This window comes from Pseudophryne corroboree, chromosome 9, assembly GCF_028390025.1.
Source record: "Pseudophryne corroboree isolate aPseCor3 chromosome 9, aPseCor3.hap2, whole genome shotgun sequence".
NCBI lineage: Eukaryota > Metazoa > Chordata > Amphibia > Anura > Myobatrachidae > Pseudophryne > Pseudophryne corroboree.
The window spans coordinates 66,901,969-66,919,935 of NC_086452.1; the positions used below are offsets into that span (position 1 = coordinate 66,901,969).

Sequence of the window (17,967 nt, forward strand, 5' to 3'; positions counted from 1 at the left end):
CTCTCTGCACATGTTACATCTGCCCCACCTGCAGTGCAGTATGGTTTTGCCCATTAGTGTGCTTTTTTGGTTTGCTAACCCAAAAAAACCCTGATGCTCACTACAGCTAAGTGAGTCACCTAAAATGTACTGCGCATTTCACAGCAGAACATGCCAGCAAATTACCAATGATTACAGCTGTGGAGCACTATGGCTGCTCCTTACTAATTTGGAAAATGTAAAGATTCGGCACCAAATGCATGAAGAAATGTCATGTGTATATAAAGTGGCCATATGTAAGAAGATGAGCTAGTGCTGGTCATACATTGCCACCAACTTTAGTTCTCCCATGCGGCACTGACACTTCTGAGCTTACAATTATGCCCATACTTCCCTGTCTATAAACTCTTAATGCAGATCGTGCTCTAAACATAATTCCAATCTCTCTCACCCCGTGTGCCCTCAGCTTCCCTATCTCTCTCTAACCAAGTGTGCCTTTGGGTTCTCTATCTCGCTCCCACAAGTGTGCCCTCAGCTTCCCTATCTCTCTCTAACCAAGTGTGCCTTTGGGTTCTCTATCTCGCTCCCACAAGTGTGCCCTCAGCTTCTCTATCTCGCTCCCACAAGTGTGCCCTGAGCTTCTCTATCTCTTTCTTCCAAGTGTGCCTTCAGCTTCTCTATTTCTCTCCCCAAGTGCATTCTCAGCTTTTCTATTTCTCTCCCCAAGTATGCCCATAGCTTCTCTATCTCTTTCTTCCAAGTGTGCCCTCAGCTTCTCTTTCTCACTCCCACAAGTGTGCCCTGAGCTTCTCTATCTCTTTCTTCCAAGTATGCCCTGAGCTTCTCTATCTCTCTCCCCAAGTATGCCCTGAGCTTCTCTATCTCTCTCCCCAAGTATGCCCTGAGCTTCTCTATCTCTCTCCCCAAGTATGCCCTAAGCTTCTCTATCTCTTTTTTCAAGTGTGCCCATAGCTTCTCTATCTCTTTCTTCCAAGTGTGCCTTCAGCTTCTCTATCTCTCTCCCCAAGTATGCCCTGAGCTTCTCTATCTCTTTTTTCAAGTGTGCCCATAGCTTCTCTATCTTTCTTCCAAGTGTGCCCACAGCTTCTCTATTTCTCTCCCCAAGTGCATTCTCAGCCTTTCTATCTCTCTCCCCAAGTGTGCCCTGAGCTTCTCTATCTCTCTCCCCAAGTGCATTCTCAGCTTCTCTTTCTTCCAAGTGTGCCCTCAGCTTCTCTATCTCTTTCTTCAAAGTTGCCCACACCTTCTCTATCCCTTTCTTACAAGTGTGTCCTCAGTTTCTCTATATATCTCCACCAGATGTGCCCTCTGCTTCTGTATCTCTTCTTTGAGTGGTCTGTTTCTCTGTAACGGTCTGCCACATTGTTCTACTAAAGCCAGATCCTGTAATTCGCTGCTTCTTTCTTAGATGCATATTAGATGATCTGTTAATCTGAGCCGTGAACTCCCTGCTTACATTGGGCCTAATTCCGATGTGGTTGAAGGTGTGCCCTGTGCCGCAAAGTACCGATTACCTGTACTTTGCGAATGCACAGGATCTGTTCTGCAAGTGCACAAATGCGTCCTGCACACAGGACGCAGGATAGCAGCAGACTGTCAGTGATTGACACTCTCTGCCATCTTGGGGGTGGAAAGAGGGTGGTGACGGCCTCCGTTTGTGAAAACGTAAGCATGTTGCCGCTGTTTAGGGGGAGGGTAGAGGTCAGGGATCTCCGTCATTTGAATAGAGATTTCCTGACCTCTGCGATGGGCGGTTTACGTGGCACCATGGGTGCCGATGGCCGATGGTAAGTCAGTGGTGCATTGCTGTGTCCTAGGACGTAGGTCGGATTACTACTGTCTGTCTGTAATAGGTGCCTCCTGCTATATTACCTTTCTTGGAAGCAGCAGTGATAGCAACGCCAACCACATCTAAATCAGCCCATTGTGCAATGCTACATTATATAATGCGTGATTATTTTATTAAAAAGGGAAACAGTGCTAGAAAGTAAATTCTAGCAACCTGTATAGGGGTCTATTCAATGCCTGTCGGATCCTCTCCAAGGAAGAGGATCCGACAGGTCAGTATTCAATTAGTGGGCATTTCCGAAAGGTTTTGCCGGTATTCGATAATGCTAATCTGGCTTTTTTTTTAAAAAATTCTGAATTGGCCGCTAATTCGACAAAACACGTGGATCCGCGGCTAATCTACCGATCCAAGGTGGAAAAACGGCAACTCCATTGAATAGGCCGAATCCTGATTCAACCAAAAAAAGTCGGAAACTGCCGTCTTTCCGACTTGACGGCAATTCAGACTTCAATTGAATAGACGCCATTGTCTATATATCCATACTAATTTCCCATCGTCTATGCATACACCTATATCCACTCATACATACTCAGCTGCCATCTTTGGAAGAGCTCTGACTCTCAAGAAGTGATTAGAAATTCTCTAGCAATTTACTAGTAGCCCAGAAACGGTCTCAAATATCACATTATACTGTAGATATCTCTAAGGATAAGAAACCTATATGTTCTACAAGCATGCACACATATTACTGTTATTACTAATTTTAAGCTTTTACTGATATAACACTGATATATTACAAAGTGCTTCTGCCCAAGACCTTCAACCATTGCACTTCCTATTGATGATGGCAGCATGCCACCCTAAACCAATCCCAGTGGTGTGCAATTATTCGAGATTCCCTGCCTTTGGCTGTCACAGTGGCGGCATGTTTACCCTACCGGCGCTAACGACAATTAAGTCTAAGGGGGACATGTACTAAGCAGTGATAAAAACGGAGAAGTGAGCCAGTAGAGAAATTGCCCGTGGCAACCAATCAGCACTGACGTAACATTTATATCTTTACATACTATAAAAATATGCAGAGCAGCTGATTGGTTGCCAAGGGCAACTTCTCCACTGGCTCACTTCTCCACTTTTTTCACTGCTTAGTATATGCCCCCCTAAGTTTCATGAGCATAGCTGAAAATGACCAAACCCAGCGTTACTGGAGAGTCACTGCCAGCAGTAACAGAGTGATTATGAATAGTTGGCATGCTTCTGTGTACGGACCATTTAGTCTTATTTGATCAGGAAGGGGGGAGGGGGAGTAAGGTTTTGTAAGGACTCAAGGTACACGCCGCCAGAGGCAGAGATGGGTCAAACTGCACTGTGCTAGATATGGGGGCAGTGCTGATACAGGATCATCAGAGGACTTCAGTCTCTCTGATACAGTAACACTGTGTAACTTACAGTATCTGTTGTCATGGCAACAGTGTTCCAGCAGACGAGCTCAGTGATGGGGAGTGTAACGGGGAAGGCCGGGATAATTATATACATCCGCACAATGGGATTTTCTCAGCGCTGCAGGGAAATATATAACTTAATGTGTCAGATGGGGATTTCTTACACATCTCCCAAGTGGATCATGGTAATAAACACGGACAGGCACAATATATAAAAGGTCTCTGTGGGCCCAATAAGTAGATAAGTATTGATCGGTCATTACACTGAGGTATAACTCCTCACGCAAATCCCAGCCCTCCAGGACAAAATGATTGTTAATAGTACATACAGCGGTATGATCTCCACCCGCTCAGCATTAGGAGAGACCCCACGGACACAATCCGTGCAGCAAAAGAGCTGATGCATTAAACTAGATCAGACGGCCCCGTATACAGCACACGCCCACGTAAATAGCATCCTGGTACCTTTACAGCATGAATGTAATATAGAAAACTGCTGTATTTACTCTCTAATCCCTCTGCAATTTACACTGCCCGGCACCATCCTTCTTGTACTAAGAGAATTCAACTCAAGATGGGTTCAGAGAACAAGTTTCCAGCCTATTAGGAAAAAGAAACTTAAGGAAACAGGATGAAAACAGAGGCCAAGGATGTCGGTCTCATTTACTGTGTGGAATTAATCAATAATCAGTTTATCAATTCAATAGGTGACTCCATCGATGCATCGATACCTCGCACAGTAAGGAATGCTGGGTGAGACCACAATTTGTCTGCTTCCATTGTGTAGGGTGTCCAAAGATCAGACTATAATTTCCTTCAGTTAGTAAAGTACAAGCAACAATAACAAAATGGAGCTTACTGTGTAAGGACTGGACCTTCCTGGATTATGTACAGTTCTAGGTCTAGGTGCCATGAGTGCTGCACTGACGACATGAATAGCTCGGGTGTGACAGCGGTTACTAATTTAGGATATCCACGTACAGTTAAGGAAGTGACCCCTCCTGCAACCAGCGCTCTGTCTCATTACAACCACAATGAAACAAAAAAGCCATTAACACATTGTTTTAACGTGGAATCTAAGCTATTGTACTCTATTATCAGAGGCAGACTGCAGTTTCATACAATAGGACTAGACAGGAAGTCTGCTGTGCGCAGGAAAATGTCTCCCTCCACAATCACTGTATTCATCTCTGAGAAGTCCCTGATATTTTGGATTCTATCTCATAATGTTATTAATGAAAGCATTTTATCCGTGTCGCCAGTATAGCTTTAAATGTGATGGTACAGCATCATGTTTTAAGGTACACTGTCGACACGGTTCAAATACTTTCATTTGCATTAGTACTGTGTCGGCATAACGCTGCAGGCATTATGCTGTTCACATTCTAAATGTCAACACTGTGTCAGCAAAACAACAAACTCCCTATATAATCGTTATCCTGTGTATTGTACGTGTGAAGGCAAATGATCATTTATTAAAAGTACATAAATAACGGTAGGCGCACAATGTACCCAAAATACCCCTTCAGAATACATAACATTTTGACACCTTTAGGGGGATATTTAATTAGCCCGGTAAATTACCGGGGCTAATTGTCCCGCCGAGGGCTAGCTAATTAGCCCCGATAAACTGCAGCACGTGCCGGCTTATCGGGGATTTTGTTTCACCTGCCTCCGGTAGGCGAAGCAGAATCCCCAGAAACAGCCTGTTTTTGTCCGAAAACGGGGCTGTTTCACATGAAAACACGCAGGTTTCACTGAACCTGAGTGTTTTCGGGAGAAGGCTTTTTTTTGTGCTTTTTTACAGGCGATCCATCTGGATCGCCTGTAAAAAACAAAAATCGGTGAAACATTGGAAAAAAGTTCGAAACCCAATGTTTTACCGGGGATAATTGGATATCCCCCTTAGTGAGAGCCATAAAAATTAAGGCGACTCATCAACGGTTCGTTATTGTCTAGGACTGAAGGCATGAACCGCTAGGTATAATTTAGAACAACAAACCTTATACCAGGACTGAAGAAGAAGAAAAACGAAAAGGATACTTGCGGGGAGAAGGGGAAACCCCATCTATATTTCATGTCTCTCTTGCGTAGGGCTTCTGTGTTAAATCTCCGTTGTTGAAGGGTACGCCAAGAAAAAATCTTGAAAGATCTGGATTCGAACTCAACGCCGTCTAGCGCACGAACTTTATGGAGGATCTCGTCCTTTTGCATAAACTAGTGGAGTCTGCAAATAACATCTTTCGGGCGGTCATTAGCCGAGCCTTTCGGTCTAAGAGCTCTATGAAATTCAATTGAATCATTGGGATTCAGGTGCATGATCTCACCGAATATTTTGTTAAGGACATCAATGAGGCCAGATGGGGGCATGGACTCCGGTAGACCCCGCACTCTAATATTGTTTCGACAACCTCTATTATCAAGATCATCTAATTTATTTTGCAGTAACTGAAGCCTGTTGTGCAATATTTTCACGAAGCTGGGACAGCTGATCCCCCACGGGATCAACTTCAGAGACAAGACCCTAACTCCTAAGTGCTTGATGTCAGACTGTACAGATGTTATTTGAGTCTGAAGAGAGTCTTCTAACCGACTTTCAAGGGCTTACATGTCATGTTTGGAAGGGAGGGAACGAACATGAGTCAGAATTTCACTTATTTCCCCCCTGAGCTGAGACATCTGAATATGTAAATCCCCAGAAGAAGGAGACTGAACCATCTTGGGTGAGCTGGGTAGGCAAGATTCAGAAGATGTGGCGGTAGGGGGGTCCGTAGCTGGTGAAAAAGATAAATATGACCGAAGGTTTGGCTGAGATGTAGTACCACCTGTCGACCGGGAGTTTTTTTCCCCTGTAAGCTTTTCTGACCTCTGCCTATTAGGAGGTAGCAGGTGAAAACACCATTGTAGAGGACAACATGTTCTAATAGGATGACAATGAGCACATTCCCCTGTTAGAGGACTGGCATATCCAGCAGGGAGCAATCACATAGCGACAGCCCAAAGAAGCATTAGCTGCAACATGGGAATCAAATAGAGGAGATCCAATTCAAAAGCTCAATGGGCAATGGTGTCCGGGTGTGCAGATATGTTGTGAAAATTAAAAGAATCCAAGGACCACCCTGAAAACACAAAGTGAAGGATTTCAGTGGACTAGGGCAGTAACAAATTCAGTCAGTGTCACAGAAGGGATACACATAGCCCCTTGTAATGGCTCCAGCAATATAATTATCCAGAAAGAAAACCGGTACCAAGCCTGCTAGGGTGAGCTTCTTCCCCCTTCTGCCTGCACCCTCAACACGTCGACTGTTAATGAACCCAGCTGTGGGGAGCTGTGCGGGATGTGTGACCCCGCTACCAGGTAGTGGTATGTGTGAGGAGGCTCACAGCACCATTACAGATGCTCTAGTGAGGTGTGGGAGAGAGGAAGGCACAGGCGGTGGTGTCTGAGGTGGCCCCAGATCTAGTAGACAGTGGAAGACCTCTCTGCTATGAAGTTATCAAGGTCCCCAGCATGAAAGTCCCGGGCTGTACTGGCTCCCTGAGGCCGCGGCTAGCTCAGCTCCTGCAGCGCAGCTCTCGTCCTGATCAGCGCGCACCACCACAGGGTCCCGCCGGAGGCGCTTCCCCGCCGTGAGGATGTTCTTAACGTGGTCCGGCTGGACGCTCCCGCGATCACCTCCGCAGTATGCAGGCGAGAAGGGGATCCCAGCAGTCGGGCTCCGGGTGCGATCAGAATCCGGGGGTAGAACGGGCTCCGTATCAGGGTCTTGGAGATCCCGGCTGCACCTGAGCGAAAAGGCCGCAACCCGTGAGGCCGCAATGGGCACGGCTCCCGACTCCGCAACCTGTCCCCTGGCGACCAGGAGTCACAGCAGACTGCCGAAGGTAAACGTCTCCCCTTTAAAGAGTTCGAGAAATCCCTTTTTTTTTGCTTAAACTGGTATTTTTTGTTTAAACCAATTTTGTTTGCAATGTTTTAATGAAATAAAAATTTTTTAATCCTGCTTATTATAATATATACCATTAACAATCCAGAGTTATTAGGCTGTAATATGATTTGTTTTACATCTTCCAATAAAACCTATTTTTTACTGCTTATTATTACAATTACATCTAAATATATGTAGCTAGACTAAACATATTAAAACATACAAAGACATCTAAAATAAGAATTTACTTACCGATAATTCTATTTCTCGTAGTCCGTAGTGGATGCTGGGAACTCCGTAAGGACCATGGATGCTGGGAACTCCGTAAGGACCATGGGGAATAGCGGCTCCGCAGGAGACTGGGCACAAAAGTAAAAGCTTTAGGACTACCTGGTGTGCACTGGCTCCTCCCCCTATGACCCTCCTCCAAGCCTCAGTTAGGATACTGTGCCCGGACGAGCGTACACAATAAGGAAGGATTTTGAATCCCGGGTAAGACTCAGACCAGCCACACCAATCACACCGTACAACCTGTGATCTGAACCCAGTTAACAGCATGATAACAGAGGAGCCTCTGAAAAGATGGCTCACAACAATAATAACCCGATTTTTTGTAACAATAACTATGTACAAGTATTGCAGACAATCCGCACTTGGGATGGGCGCCCAGCATCCACTACGGACTACGAGAAATAGAATTATCGGTAAGTAAATTCTTATTTTCTCTGACGTCCTAGTGGATGCTGGGAACTCCGTAAGGACCATGGGGATTATACCAAAGCTCCCAAACGGGCGGGAGAGTGCGGATGACTCTGCAGCACCGAATGAGAGAACTCCAGGTCCTCCTCAGCCAGGGTATCAAATTTGTAGAATTTAGCAAACGTGTTTGCCCCTGACCAAGTAGCTGCTCGGCAAAGTTGTAAAGCCGAGACCCCTCGGGCAGCCGCCCAAGATGAGCCCACCTTCCTTGTGGAATAGGCTTTTACAGATTTTGGCTGTGGCAGGCCAGCCACAGAATGTGCAAGCTGAATTGTACTACAAATCCAACGAGCAATAGTCTGCTTAGAAGCAGGAGCACCCAGCTTGTTGGGTGCATACAGGATAAACAGCGAGTCAGATTTTCTGACTCCAGCCGTCCTGGAAACATATATTTTCAGGGCCCTGACTACGTCCAGCAACTTGGAGTCCTCCAAGTCCCTAGTAGCCGCAGGTACCACAATAGGCTGGTTCAAGTGAAACGCTGAAACCACCTCAGGGAGAAAATGAGGACGAGTCCTCAATTCCGCCCTGTCTGAATGGAAGATCAGATAAGGGCTTTTACAGGATAAAGCCTGCCAATTCTGACACGCGCCTGGCCGAGGCCAGGGCCAACAACATGACCACTTTCCATGTGAGATATTTTAATTCCACAGATTCAAGTGGTTCAAACCAATGTGACTTTAGGAACCCCAAAACTACATTGAGATCCCAAGGTGCCACTGGAGGCACAAAAGGAGGCTGTATATGCAGTACCCCTTTTACAAAGGTCTGAACTTCAGGAACTGAAGCTAGTTCTTTCTGGAAGAAAATTGACAGGGCCGAAATTTGAACCTTAATGGACCCCAATTTTAGGCCCATAGACACTCCTGTTTACAGGAAATGCAGGAATCGACCTAGTTGAAAATTCCTCCATCGGGGCCTTATTGGCCTCGCACCCCGCAACATATTTTCGCCAAATGCGGTGATAATGCTTTGCGGTTACATCCTTCCTGGCTTGATCAGGATAGGGATGACTTCATCAGGAATGCCTTTTTCCTTCAGGATCCGGCGTTCAACCGCCCTGCCGTCAAACGCAGCCGCGGTAAGTCTTGGAATAGACAGGGTCCTTGCTGGAGCAGGTCCCTTCTTAGAGGTAGAGGCCACGGGTCCTCCGTGAGCATCTCTTGAAGTTCCGGGTACCAAGTCCTTCTTGGCCCATCCGGAGCCACGAGTATAGTTCTTACTCCCCTTAGTCTTATAATTCTCAGTACTTTTGGTATGAGAGGAAGAGGAGGGAACACATACACTGACTGGTACACCCATGGTGTTACCAGAGCGTCCACAGCTATTGCCTGAGGGTCCCTTGACCTGGCGCAATACCTGTCCAATTTTTTGTTTAGGCGGGACGCCATCATGTCCACCTTTGGTTTTTCCCAATGGTTTACAATCATGTGGAAGACTTCTGGGTGAAGTCCCCACTCTCCCGGGTGGAGGTCGTGCCTGCTGAGGAAGTCTGCTTCCCAGTTGTCCACTCCCGGAATGAACACTGCTGACAGTGCTATCACATGATTTTCCGCCCAGCGAAAAATCCTTGCAGCTTCTGCCATTGCCCTCCTGCTTCTTGTGCCGCCCTGTCTGTTTACGTGGGCGACTGCCGTGATGTTGTCCGACTGGATCAGCACCGGCTGACCTTGAAGCAGAGGTCCTGCTTGGCTTAGGGCATTGTAAATGGCCCTTAGCTCCAAAATATTTATGTGAAGTGATGTCTCCAGGCTTGACCACAAGCCCTGGAAATTTCTTCCCTGTGTGACTGCTCTCCAGCCTCGCAGGCTGGCATCCGTGGTCACCAGGACCCAGTCCTGAATGCCGAATCTGCGGCCCTCTAGAAGATGAGCACTCTGCAACCACCACAGGAGAGACACCCTTGTCTTTGGTGACAGGGTTATCCGCTGATGCATCTGAAGATGCGATCCGGACCATTTGTCCAGCAGGTCCCACTGGAAAGTTCTTGCGTGGAATCTGCCGAATGGAATTGCTTCATAGGAAGCCACCATTTTTCCCAGGACCCTTGTGCACTGATGCACTGACACTTGGCCTGGTTTTAGGAGGTTTCTGACTAGTTCGGATAACTCCCTGGCTTTCTCCTCCGGGAGAAAACACCTTTTTCTGGACTGTGTCCAGGATCATCCCTAGGAATAGAAGGCGTGTCGTCAGGATCAGCTGCGATTTTGGAATATTGAGAATCCAACCGTGCTACCGCAGCACTATCTGAGATAGTGCTACCCCGACTTCCAACTGTTCCCTGGATCTTGCCCTTATCAGGAGATCGTCCAAGTAAGTGATAACTAAAACTCCCTTCTTTCGAAGGAGTATCCTCATTTCGGCCATTGCCTTGGTAAAGACCCGTGGTGCCGTGGACAATCCAAACGGCAGCGTCTGAAACTGATAGTGACAGTTCTGTACCACAAACCTGAGGTACCCTTGGAGAAGGGTAAATTGGGACATGTAGGTAAGCATCTTTGATGTCCAGAGAGACCATATAGTCCCCTTCTTCCAGGTTTGCAATCACTGCTCTGAGTGACTCCATCTTGAATTTGAACCTTTGTATGTAAGTGTTCAAGGATTTTAGATTTAAAATTGGTCTCAGCGAGCCGTCCGGCTTCGGTACCACCAATAGAGTGGAATAGTACCCCTTTCCCTGTTGCAGGAGGGGTACCTTGATTATCACCTGCTGGGAATACAGCCTGTGAATGGCTTGCAATACTGTCTCCCTATCTGAGGGAGACGTCGGTAAAGCAGACTTTATGAAACGGCAAGGGGAAGACGTCTCGAATTTCTTGAGACGGGCCCCCACCGTGCCTGAGACCGCTTGTAAAGCCCCAGCGTCATGCTGAGGACTTTGCGGAGGCGGGAGAGGGCTTTTGTGGGAATTGGCTGTTTGCTGCAGCCTTTTTCCTCTCCCTCTGCCACGGGGCAGAAATGAGGCGCCTTTTGCCCGCTTTATGGGGCCGAAAGGACTGCGCCTGATAATACGGCGTCTTCTTAGGTTGAGAAGCTACCTGGGGTAAAAATGTGGATTTTCCAGCCGTTGCCGTGGCCACCAGGTCTGTTAGACCTACCCCAAATAACTCTTCCCTTTTATAAGGCGATACTTTTCACTAAGAAGCTCAGGAGAGCCCCTAGTGTGCACCCTTCTCGGCCGGGCACAAAAATCTAACTGAGGCTTGGAGGAGGGTCATAGGGGGAGGAGCCAGTGCACACCAGGTAGTCCTAAAGCTTTTACTTTTGTGCCCAGTCTCCTGCGGAGCCGCTATTCCCCATGGTCCTTACGGAGTTCCCAGCATCCATGGTCCTTACGGAGTTCCCAGCATCCACTAGGACGTCAGAGAAATAGGTTTTGAATTGAAATAAATATGAACAATAAACCATGCAGTGTTTCTCTGTGTATTGCCTCTTTAATGAGTTGGAGTTGTTTACCCTTTAAGATTGAGAATGTTAGTTGTGGTTTTCTTCTGTCATATAAGATTGTTAGGGGAGAAGTTTGTGGAGTCTTGGCTGTCGCTAGGCAGATTTAGTACCTCTCTGATCTGGTTCACCCTCCCTATTTCTATGTTGTGTGTGAATTTTCTATTTGCATGTTTAGAATTTATTATGCTTTGTCTTTAACATATGAAGGTGATATTAGCGCGCCAAATGATGCTACCTAACATTTATATTCTAGACCGCGGTGTACAGGTGTGGTGACGCTTTTGGGGTACTGTTAAGCAGCTACATAAGGAGCCAAGTTTGGGTGTAACACTATTGTTATTTTTGCTAGAATAAAGCCGCATCCATCACATGGGAAAATGCATGCATCTCACCTGATTGATGATGTAAATCCCGTACCCCACCTTCTGGCGCCTCAGAATGGGGTGTAGATAATGCAGCCAGTATTTTAGGTGGTGTTCACGGTGTCGGAATGGGATTATAATAGCCACTCTCTCTTTTGGTTGGCAGTCACTCGGAGTGTATTTTCCACCATCCGTCACGTCAGGGTTCTCTCGCTGCACTCGCTCCATGCTCATGGGGGTACTGAACTCGATCAGCAGGCGGCCAACTGGAGAAGAGAAAGGAGAAGACATTGTCAAGGATCCATATCAGTCACCCGGGGAAGCACACTGCACAGAAGCCATTCCTACCCCGTTAGAGACATTGGGGGAGATTCAAATGTTTGAAAAGTCGGTTGGGTGTCTGTTTTTTCCTGTCTATTAGATAGGGAAAAACAGACTCCCAACTGACTTTTCAAACATTTGAATCTCCCCCACTGAGTGCTAAGGACTTTTTCCAAACAATTCCACAGGAGTGGCTACAACATCTAGAAATGACAAAGTACCACTGTATCATGTTGGTGCTTGATAAAGAAGTCTCAATGTGATAACCGTAGATCATGCTAATTTCTTCCATCAATGCTGACAGCCTACCTAATGCTGGAAACATCAGTATAAGAGTCAGAGGGTGGAGACAGGCTGAGCAGCTTTCTGACAGACTAAAAAAAGATATATGCTTTCATTAAAGCAGTGTGGAGAGTTTATCTCTTTCATTAATATTACATAATCCACCAGCACTGCCATTTGATTTATTTTTTAGCTGGGACCCCAAATGTCACCGTGCTTCAAAATTTGTGGTTCTTAATAGAACGTATTCTGTATCTTGTACAGCAGTTTAGGGACATTCATAAACAGATGACTTGCGGGTCACCACCAAAATATGGTTCAACATAATCGGCTTTTTTTTCTGTTCAAATATTGTTTATTAGCGAATACTTCAGCAATTAATCATATATTACATTTCATTTCCCCAAATATTTATAAGCAAATTCATTATTGAGTCAAAACTGAACCAAGAGTTTTGAAACCAACTCCCATTTTCTTCTGACAGCGGGAGTAAGGAATTACTTAGTACATATCTTTTAAAGGTATAAATGTTGTTTTATAGTGCAGCGATGATCATGGATATGCATAAATAGTGACGTCACTGTCCAGTGCTCCAGTGACGTCACTGTCCAACATTCCAGTGACAGCACTAACCAATATTCCAGTGACATCACTGTCCAGTGTTTCAGGGGTAGATGTATTAACCTGGAGAATGCATAAGGAAGTGATAAACCAGTGATAAGTGCAAGGTGATAAAGGCACCAGCCAATCAGCTCCAATATGTAAATTAACAGTTAGGATCTGATTGGCTGGTGCCTTTATCACCTTGCACATATCACTGGTTTATCACTTCCTTATGCCTTCTCCAGGTTAATACATCTGCCCCTCAGCGACAACACTGACATGTATTCCAGTAACAGCACTGACCTGTATTACAGTGACATCACTATCCAGTTTTCCAGTGACAGTACTACTTGTAAAAGCAGCCAGTATTTATCATGCACAGAAAAAAAATAACCCACCCAAATCTAAATCTCTCTGCACATGTTACATCTGCCCCACCTGCAGTGCAACATTTTTTTGCCCAATTACTTGCTTTTTTGCTTGAAATACTTACAAGCATGAATCAGCCCCTAAGTGTGTGGTAACAGGCTACTTATACCCCTTTCACAGAGCACAAATAACCCGGTATCAACCCGGCATATTGCCGGGTCGACACGGGTCGGTGTGTGGTGTGAAAGGGCCATGGTCGAAATCCCGGGTCCTCTGACCCGGTTATTCAACCCGGGAATAAAGCAGTGTTATTACCGGGTTGAATACCGGGTCAGTGGCAGCGTGAACTGGACCCGTTCACTATAATAGGGATAGGCGGCGCGGAAATGAGCTCATCTCCCAGCACTGCCTCCGTCCCCGCTGCCGGCTCCGCCCCCACACCACTATGGCAACCGATCCGGCAAATTGCCGGGTCGAGAAGCATGCTGTAGGGGTCCAATTCCAGATCCCACCTGGGAAGGGCACGTTTCCAATTCCCGGGCGGTGTGAAAGGTATCCGTTCACATGGTCGACCATGTTATGGTCGACAGTCATTAGGTCGACCACTATTGGTCGACATTGACATGGTCGACATGGACACATGGTCGACACGTGAAAATGGTCGACACATGAAAGGTCGACACGTGAAAAGGTCGACATGAGTTTTTTTTACTTTTGGGGAACTTTTCCATACTTTACGATCCACATGGACTACGATTGGAACGGTAATCTGTGCCAAGCGAAGCGAAGGCACCATGCCCGAAGCATGGCGAGCGAAGCGAGCCATGCGAGGGGACGCGGTGCACTAATTGGGGTTCCCAGTCACTTTACGCAAAAAACGACACCCAAAAAAGTAAAAAAACTCATGTCGACCTTTTCATGTGTCGACCTTTCATACGTCGACCATTTTCATGTGTCGGACATGTGTCCATGTCGACCATGCCAATGTCGACCAATAGTGGTCGACCTAATGACTGTCGACCATAACATGGTCGACCATTCATACCGTAACCGGTGTGAAAGGGGTATAACAAACACATTAGGTATAACTGGGAAAATGGGATAGGAAAAGGCTTTAGAAGCTCGGAGGATAAAATGGGCAGCTGTGTCTGCTCCATAACAACTTGCGTTTACCACCCTTTCCAAATACCTAACCAACAAATGTGCATCTTTATTTACAGACATCATAGAACTAAAGCATGTTGCAGGGAGAAGCGGATCAGAAATCCTCAGATAGAACGTAGGAGGCTGATACACTTATACAGAAAATAATTGCTATATACTGTATCTGCCCCGCTTGTGTATACATGCACACTCCCACTTCAGAGATACCCGAGCCTTGGGCACAGATCTGCGTGTATATATTTATGTATGCATTAGAAACATCACTTAGTCCTATTTATCAGTACACTGAAAGCACATCTGTGCTATATAAAGATACAACATGATATAGCACAAGTCAAATCTCTGAGCAGCTAATTAAATTGTCCAGGGAAAAAATAATATGTTCAGACTTTAATTATTCCGGCAGGAGCTCAGATTTCTCACAAACAAGACACCAATACAAAACCAATCTGTCCTGGGGATTAAGGAACTAAAAAAACACGCGTCATCCAATCAAAGGAGGCTTCTGGATGTCACATACACACGCAAACATCAGAGAAACATGTAGTGTATACATACAAAACAGCCTGCACATAACACACACATATCACAGACAATCCAAAACTTCAGAAAAACGTGTACTGTATACTGCATTTAACACACAAATCACAAAACATCAACAACACAAATGAGCAAACAGCACACACGTCGCACAAGCATACAGACATACAACACACATGCACAACCAGCACATATGTATACACACTAGTATACATGCAGTGTATACATACAAAACAGCCTGCAAACAACACACACACACATATCAAATGCAAACACAAACTTCAGAAAAACATGTACTGTAGTCTGCATTCAACACACACAAATCACAAACATCAACAAAACACGCAGAACACACATACACACCCAGCCTTCACACACACATTCAATGAGCAAACACCATACACAAAGCATACAGACATACAGCACACATTCACAACCAGCACATGATACGTATGCACACTAGTATACACAAAAACACAAACACACAAACATCAGAAAAGTATGCAACACTAAACACACAAATCAGCACATATTGGGGATAATTCCAAGCTGATCGCAGCAGGAATTTTTTTAGCAGTTGGGCAAAACCATGTGCACTGCAGAGGAGGCAGATATAACATGTGCAGAGAGAGTTAGATTTGGGTGGGTTATATTGTTTCTCTGACGTCCTAGTGGATGCTGGGGACTCCGTCAGGACCATGGGGAATAGCGGCTCCGCAGGAGACAGGGCACAAAATGTAAAAGTTTGACCACTAGGTGGTGTGTACTGGCTCCTCCCCCTATGACCCTCCTCCAAGCCTCAGTTAGGTTTTTGTGCCCGTCCGAGCAGGGTGCAATCTAGGTGGCTCTCATAAAGAGCTGCTTAGAGTAAAAGTTTTGATAGTTTTATTATTTTCAGTGAGTCCTGCTGGCAACAGGCTCACTGCAACGAGGGACCTAGGGGAGAAGAAGTGAACTCACCTGCGTGCAGGATGGATTTGCTTCTTAGGCTACTGGACACTAGCTCCAGAGGGACGATCACAGGTACAGCCTGGATGGGTCACCGGAGCCGCGACGCCGACCCCCTTGCAGATGCCGAAGTAAGAAGAGGTCCAGAAACCGGCGGCTGAAGGCTTTTCAGTCTTCATGAGGTAGCGCACAGCACTGCAGCTGTGCGCCATTGCGCTCAGGCACACTTCACACCGGCGGTCACTGAGGGTGCAGGGCGCTGGGGGGGGCGCCCTGGGCAGCAATGTTAATACCTTTCTGGCTAAAAAGAATACATCACATATAGTCCATGAGGCTATATGGATGTATTTCACCCCTGCCAGGTCTCAGAAAAACCGGGAGAAGAGCCCGCCGGAATAGGGGGCGGGGCCTATCTCCTCAGCACACAGCGCCATTTTCCTACACAGCTCCGCTGCTAGGAAGGCTCCCAGGCTCTCCCCTGCACTGCACTACAGAAACAGGGTAAAAAACAGAGAGGGGGGGCATTTTTTGGCGATATTATATATATTTAAGCAGCTATAAGGAAACAACACTTATATAAGGTTGTTCCTATATAATTATAGCGCTTTGGTGTGTGCTGGCAAACTCTCCCTCTGTCTCCCCAAAGGGCTAGTGGGGTCCTGTCTTCTATCAGAGCATTCCCTGTGTGTCTGCTGTGTGTCGGTACGTGTGTGTCGACATGTATGAGGACGATGTTGGTGTGGAGGCGGAGCAATTGCCGGTAATGGTGATGTCACCCCCTTGGGAGTCGACACCGGAATGGATGGCTTTGTTTATGGAATTACGTGATAATGTCAGCACGCTGCAAAAGTCGGTTGACGACATGAGACGACCGGCAAACCAGTTAGTACCTGTACAGGCGTCTCAAACACCGTCAGGGGCTGTAAAACGCCCTTTGCCTCAGTCGGTCGACACAGACCCAGACACGGACACCGAATCTAGTGTCGACGGTGAAGAAACGAACGTATTTTCCAGTAGGGCCACACGTTATATGATCACGGCAATGAAGGAGGCTTTGCATATCTCTGATACTGCAAGTACCACAAAAAGGGGTATTATGTGGGGTCTGAAAAAACTACCTGTAGTTTTTCCTGAATCAGAGGAATTGAATGACGTGTGTGATGAAGCGTGGGTTACCCCTGATAAAAAACTGCTAATTTCAAAGAAGTTATTGGCGTTATACCCTTTCCCGCCAGAGGTTAGGGCGCGCTGGGAAACACCCCCTAGGGTGGACAAGGCGCTCACACTTTTATCCAAACAAGTGGCGTTACCGTCTCCTGATACGGCCGCCCTCAAGGATCCAGCTGATAGGAGGCTGGAAAATACTCTAAAAAGTATATACACACATACTGGTGTTATACTGCGACCAGCAATCGCCTCAGCCTGGATGTGCAGTGCTGGGGTGGCTTGGTCGGATTCCCTGACTGAAAATATTGATACCCTGGATAGGGACAGTATTTTATTGACTATAGAGCAATTAAAGGATGCATTCCTTTATATGCGAGATGCACAGAGGGATATCTGCACTCTGGCATCAAGAGTAAGTGCGATGTCCATATCTGCCAGAAGAAGTCTATGGACACGACAGTGGTCAGGCGATGCGGATTCCAATATTTGCCCCGAGGCAAAGGAAAGGGTAAGAGACTGCAGCAAGCAGCCCCTTCCCAGGAGCAGAAGTCCTCCCCGGCTTCTGCAAAGGCCTCAGCATGACGCTGGGACCTTACAAGCGGACTCAGGGGCGGTGGGGGGTCGCCTCAAGAATTTCAGCGCACGGTGGGCTCACTCGCAGGTGGACCCCTGGATCCTGCAGGTAGTATCTCAGGGTTACAGGTTGGAATTCGAGAAGTCTCCCCCTCGCCGGTTCCTAAAATCTGCTTTGCCAACGTCTCCCTCAGACAGGGCGACGGTATTGGAAGCCATTCACAAGCTGTATTCTCAGCAGGTGATAATCAAGGTACCCCTTCTACAACAGG

At 46.5% G+C, this 17,967-nt stretch overlaps 1 protein-coding gene across 4 annotated transcripts in view; it reads right to left on the reverse strand.

The window, feature by feature from the left end:
* B4GALT2 (beta-1,4-galactosyltransferase 2) overlaps nt 1–17,967 on the reverse strand; it is a 235,736-nt gene that overhangs the window by 59,013 nt on the left and 158,756 nt on the right. For all 4 annotated transcript variants that reach the window (XR_010186623.1, XM_063939490.1, XM_063939489.1 and 1 more), the window contains exon 3: nt 11,759–11,994. Coding sequence is in view for 3 of the 4 variants with exons in the window: in XM_063939490.1 (XP_063795560.1) it covers nt 11,759–11,994 (236 nt within the window). In the remaining variant the exon portion in view is untranslated. The remainder of the gene's footprint in view (nt 1–11,758; nt 11,995–17,967) is intronic.